This window comes from Bombus vosnesenskii, unplaced genomic scaffold, assembly GCF_011952255.1.
Source record: "Bombus vosnesenskii isolate JDL3184/JDL3185 unplaced genomic scaffold, Bvos_JDL3184-5_v1.1 scf7180000014458, whole genome shotgun sequence".
Lineage (NCBI taxonomy): Eukaryota > Metazoa > Arthropoda > Insecta > Hymenoptera > Apidae > Bombus > Bombus vosnesenskii.
In genome coordinates this window covers 1-5,958 of record NW_022883463.1, presented here as the reverse complement: position 1 = coordinate 5,958, position 5,958 = coordinate 1, and the positions used below count along the sequence as shown (strand labels likewise).

Genomic DNA, 5,958 nt, shown 5'->3' with positions numbered 1-5,958 from the left:
AATTATTTGTTAGATCCATGTATAACAAGCATAGTACAAAAGTGTTTTAGCTTTATATACTGGTAATTATGAGAAATACCAACTTAATAGATGTATTTGGTATGTACCTAGTTAAGAAAACAATAAATTATTCTGAACAGATAAAGCGTTTAGTAGCTTGTAAAGTATGAATTTTCGAAAACGTAAGTATTTTATATCTAAGTAGTTAAGAAACGCGAGCAAGGGAAATCAAACAAAGGAACAAAGTTTTTTTGTTTAAAAATATTTAATTTGTTGTTCTATTATCCGAGGTTAGAAGCGATAATGTACAAAATCTGAATAAATAAGATTCCTCAATATTATTGAATTTTAATTCTAGGGTAAAGTAATATATCCGCATATTTTATTTATATACAATATGTATAAATAATGATGTGATTTGACTAATTTTGTTGAAAGAATATTTGTACTTTTTACGTAAAACTTCAGTCTTTTACAAACTTTCTTGTAATTAATAAACCAGTAAACACAATATTAATAAAATCTATTAAAATTATAAACAAACTCATAAGTTTTAATTTTAGTCCTTAAAGGTTGAAATATTTTGCCCCAATGTCGAGACATTTGTTTTAATTCAAAACATTACTATACTGAATCGATAATGTTGCATGTGCCACGAAAATGATGATAGTGTCAGATAACTTGTTGTGAAACGAAAAAGCATTGCATGTACATTTCTGTTGTTTTGTTGACCATGAGTTTGATGATCTTTTAAACTTGCCCATAGCTAAGAAATCAAACAGTATATCTAAACGAAATTAATTTCAAATTATTTTTTAGGTTCTAAGCTTTTATCTAATCTTTCAGAAGTTGCAAAATTTATTCCACAAGAGTCTTTTTTATCATAACCAAGTACACATCTTAAAACCATTTAAGTCTTCCTTAGTAATTTCTTCTTATCTTTAATAGTAACGAAAATAATTTAGATGAACGTTTTAAAATTGACACCCTGTATATTAAAAATAAAAGATATATTTTCTTCATAATTGGATAGGCTTTTTACAATGGCAATGTACAAATATCAAAATTGCAATTATACTATAACATATGTATATATATAAGCTTCACATTTAAACACAAGATTCTTTATTATATTTTTTTAATACCAATATTTTAATAATTATAACAAGGGTTTTTTAACGAGAGATGTATAACATTGTATACAAATTTTCAAAAACCTATAGATAATTTCAGTTATGCTCTTGCATCATTAATTGTTGATGGAACTCTTACCTCAATTCCATCTAGTTCCTTAGACATTACTATTTGACAGCCTAGCCGTGACCTGAAATTAAATATTATATAACTGAATATGTCAATAAATATATTTATTGCTATACAAATTATTACTAATACACAATAAGATTTCTATTTATCCATTTGAAAATCAACACTGTAAATATGCTAATTCCAACACAGATTTGTAATGATTATAGGGTCATAAATAAAAAACTATGAAAATTTATTATAATTTCAGTTTCGTAGTATTCAGAGATAGCGATTTGAAATTCTACATTGAGATTCAGATTTCGAAATACCCAATACTAACCTGTCTTTACATAAATTTACAAAAAAAAATTCACTTTATAAAATATTAAAAGGTAATAGAATTAATAATGTGAATGATTTGATACTGATTATTATGAACTCACGTATCTGTTAATTCATATGCTAAATCCAACATGTCTAATTCTTCATCTGTTGGTTTGTCAGGAAGTGCATCATAAACTTCTTTCGAAAATATTAAATGGCACGTACTACAAGTTAATGTTCCTTCACAAGCACCTATATCAATTATATTTTAATATTACAACATACTTATATAATAAAGTATCAAAAGTTAAAAATAATAAGAATATTAAACTTGATAAAAATGAAAATTTTCAAATATTTTCTACCTCAAGATTATTTATTTTAAATTAAGTAAATTATGCTTCTTTAAAACATACCATATCCATCTAAATCAATTTCATTATTTACTACTATGTCTAATATAGTATCTCCAACTTTCCCTTTTGCTTTGATTCTCTCTCCACTTGCTTTAACAAACGTTATATTTACTCTGAAATTAATATTTATGAAAGATAAAAATTATCTCAATATAATTATTTTCCTTATTTTTTGTGTTTCTTCAATTAATCTTCTCTTAATTATACCTTAATTATATGTATCACTTATGATAATAGAAATAATTTAAAAATAAGATATACTTGTCTTAATAATACATAAATAAAATTCGTATATCATATATTTATAACAGTGTTATATTTTTAGTTGTTCACTGTCAATGTTGTTCTTATTAATACTATTCTATTAATACTGTGTTATTTTTCTAGATGTTATACTCCTACAAAGAGAAAAATTTCTTAGACATTATTATTAGCATTATTATTTTGACACCAATTTTATATTGGAAGGTAAGTACTGAAATTCTATTAAAAAAAAGAAGGAAAGCACAAGAAAATTTGTATCACTTACTCTTGTTTTTCTGAAAGTGGTTGCGTGGTCGATATTCCTCTTGTTGCCTGCAAAAAGGGTAACGTTGTGTTGCTTGTATATTTTGAATAATTTGATGCAATACCGAGAATTGATCTCGAAAATTTTTGTAATTGATTTACTAACGCCATTCCACTGTCATAAATATCATGAGTATGGGACACCCTGACCGAACACCAGATAAGTATTGCGGAAAATATCAATTGTAGATCAATTGTACTTTGTACAGAAACTTTCACGGCATTCTTCGGCTGCTATACTGGGACGTTCCTTTACTGTGATAGGTTATAAAACGGTTCCCAACACAAGTGACGTATCTCTACCGGACACGTGCTCTTCGGGCCACACGTTTTATGATACAAGACCAGCAAAATGATCAATATGTAATTTTACATATCTTACATTTTTTTCCAAATGAAATATTGTTTTTATTAAACGTTTAAAACCTCAGGCAACATTTATTTCATCTGATTTCAGTTTTACAAATATATATCTATAATACATATCTGTATAAATTACGGTCTGGTTATATCAAACAGGGACCGACACTCGCTAGGGAAAACTGCCCAAAATTGAATCATAAAAACCAATATGAAAGACAACAAATTTCTCGTTCTGCGGAACAAATAGAAATGAGCAGAAAAACCAATATGAAAGACAACAAATTTCTCGTTCGGCGGAACAAATAGAAATGAGCAGAGTATCTTTATCTTTATCTGAGACATTCAAAGCGTATCACGCATACGCTAAACCTGAAGAAAACTTTCTTGTCTTCCATGTTCATTTTTCCCTTTCCATTTCCATATAGAAGAAACCATATAGAGGTTTCTTCTATATTTATTTATATGTTCGTGATTGATGCTATTGACAACATACAACTAAGGGGAAATACGAATAGTAATAAATAGATGTATAATTCATTATGCAATTTTATAGAATTAAATCTTATTTATCTTCAGATATAAAAACTATATTTACCAGCTGAAACACTAACGCATATGCAGTATAATATAATCTACTTAACAATCTCGTTTTAGTTATAATATGTGATTAATTCTTTTGCTATTTCGCTATAAACAATTTCTTGTGCATACAATATTTTTTTATAGTATTCTAATATATTGTTAGATATTGTAAAGAAAGTAAAATACAGTTATTGAAGTTTGGGAACATTCAATGTTAACCTTGCTTCAAAAAATAATCTTTCGAATGAATGGGGAATAGATTTTTAGTATTGTAGTTGGTATAATGTCATCATTGTTTACAATGTGTTAGAGTTAAAGAAATGAGACAAATTAATATTTCAGAAGCAAATTCAATATTTAAATGATGTTATTTTAAAATGGCAGATGATATGAATGTTCTTTTTATACGAGGAAATGGAAACGTATGTATGGTAATGGAAACGTAATGGTTTTAACATTATTTTAGTACAAGATCTTAGCATAATAGTAATTAACAGTATCCATTACCTTTTAGTCAATTTTTGAAAAATGACATATATGATAATTTGCAATAGTTTGATAATAAAATACTTGTATCAATATTAATAACGTATAATTTGCTATCTCAAAAGGATACAGACACAGCCAATGATAATGTTTGGGATGATAGTGCATTAATAGAAGCATATGATAAAGCAATATATTTAGCAAAAGAAGTTATCAAGCGAATGGGAATGGATGTTGGAAATTCTCAACCGAAAGAAAACCTACAAAATCTTAAGCAGCCTAAACACGCAAGTAAATTACACAAGGTTGTGATTTTGATAGAATATTACAAATTTGATACAGAATATTATTAAATATATTGATTAAGAAGCAAATTATTTTATTTTGCTATTTACTTATATTTATTTGTATACACATCTTTTCTCTATAGAAATGGATCAAATGGAGCACCTTGTCGTGCAATATACTCAGTGGATGGAGAAATTTATGAAACTATAATATCAAAAATTTACGAAAACAATGGCACGTGTGTTGTAAAATTTGTAGGTAATACCTTTAGCATGATGGTTATGTCAATTAAGAAATGTACTAAAAATACATATATATATATATGAAGTAAAGGCTTTCGCATAGTCTATCACAGTGTCATTCAGCAGGTTCTTAACTGGGCAGGAGTACCTGTCAATGTCTATGGGGAGACCCGTGGGATATAGGGTCATGAACCATAAACATGCATGTTACTTATTGTTCATTATTAGCTGCTACATATATCAAGGCAAACATTTATACATATACATTTATGCACGGGAAATTCTAATACATTGCCTGTAAGGACAGTAACTGAATGTCACTCAGCCATTCTATTAAATGACAAAAATTTCTTTTACTCTGTGTTTAGGCTATGGTAATACAGAGAAAGTCGAGTTGAGTTCTCTTTTAGAATCAGAAGGTTTGCAAAGTCAAATAGCACAACAAAAGAAAGCTTTGGAAGAGAAATTCAATGAAGAGAACGACGAGATTTGTGAGACTAATTTTTCTACAAATGTAAATTCGAAAAAATATAATGTAGAAGAAATGGATTGTGAACATCACTTCATACCGGGACCATCTTTCAATTCGATGACTGATATAATGCCACCTGCACCTCCTTTACCACCACAATTAATGGCCAAGTAAGTACAATTTAAAAATTCTAATGAAATGCTGAATACTTCTAATATTAATAAGTAATTTGGAATAAGTTTAACATTTTATTTGGAAAAAAAAAATACGAAATTTTAATAAAATGTACTAGATTACCAGATAATGATACAGACGCACTTTCAAGTATGTTGATGTCATGGTATATTAGTGGTTTTCACACAGGTAATTATTTCATATAAGTATTTTAGTGTATATTAAATTTTCAATGGACTATGTTATTTCTTTTGTAGGTTATTATCATGGTTTGAAACAAGCAAGAAACAATCAAGAGAACAGGAAGAACTGTTGATTATATCAATTTTTTCAATAACAATATAACGATAATATAAGATATAATAAAATATAAAACTCATTGTATTTATTTACTTCAATTATTTGAAATAAAGAACAGCTTTATTTTCATATAAGACTTTATTTTTTTAAAAATAATTACTAAGATAAGAAAAACTAAAAAACATATTTTTGATAAAATACACTCACATATATATGTCGGGTTATCATTAGGATTTAAGGCGCGTAATGATCCTTCGTTTGAATTAGCCATTGTTTTACGAAACAGAGAATATATTTACGCGAATGAACAAGATTTTACAAAATATTATGAATAATGAGTTTAATAAATAATAAGATTAACAAATGATAAGTTTAACTAATAATTAGATTAAAGATTAATAAGTTTAACGAACAATAAGAGGAACGAATAATATGTCTTACGAATAATGAATTTAACGTATAATGAGATTAACGATTGATAGGTTTCACGAATAAT

General features: G+C 27.0%; 2 protein-coding genes and 1 long non-coding RNA gene across 4 annotated transcripts; 2 read left to right on the top strand and 1 right to left on the bottom strand.

Moving 5' to 3' along the window:
* Positions 1-1,174: 1,174 nt before the first annotated feature.
* Positions 1,175-2,902, bottom strand: LOC117239902 (adrenodoxin-like protein 2, mitochondrial). The gene is made up of 4 exons (XM_033505736.1): positions 2,518-2,902; positions 1,989-2,101; positions 1,692-1,824; positions 1,175-1,324 (listed from the first exon to the last, which is right to left on the bottom strand). Exons 1-4 carry the CDS (start codon positions 2,664-2,666, stop codon positions 1,234-1,236), a joined length of 486 nt encoding a protein of 161 aa, XP_033361627.1. The 5' UTR covers positions 2,667-2,902; the 3' UTR covers positions 1,175-1,233.
* A 977-nt stretch (positions 2,903-3,879) lies between these two features.
* Positions 3,880-4,178, top strand: LOC117239904. Its single transcript, XR_004494565.1, has 2 exons — positions 3,880-3,922; positions 4,112-4,178. It is a non-coding gene; the product is annotated as an uncharacterized LOC117239904 (long non-coding RNA).
* A 16-nt stretch (positions 4,179-4,194) lies between these two features.
* Positions 4,195-5,556, top strand: LOC117239903 (survival motor neuron protein 1-like). Of its 2 annotated transcripts, XM_033505737.1 has the most exons (5): positions 4,195-4,291; positions 4,417-4,532; positions 4,885-5,158; positions 5,281-5,351; positions 5,420-5,556. In XM_033505737.1, the coding sequence occupies exons 1-5, from the start codon at positions 4,218-4,220 to the stop codon at positions 5,476-5,478; spliced, it is 594 nt and encodes a 197-aa protein (XP_033361628.1). In that variant the 5' UTR covers positions 4,195-4,217; the 3' UTR covers positions 5,479-5,556. The 2 variants fall into 2 exon arrangements, with proteins under 2 accessions (XP_033361628.1, XP_033361629.1); XM_033505738.1 differs by lacking the exon at positions 5,281-5,351 and having other exon boundaries at positions 5,420-5,549.
* The last annotated feature ends 402 nt before the right edge of the window (positions 5,557-5,958 follow it).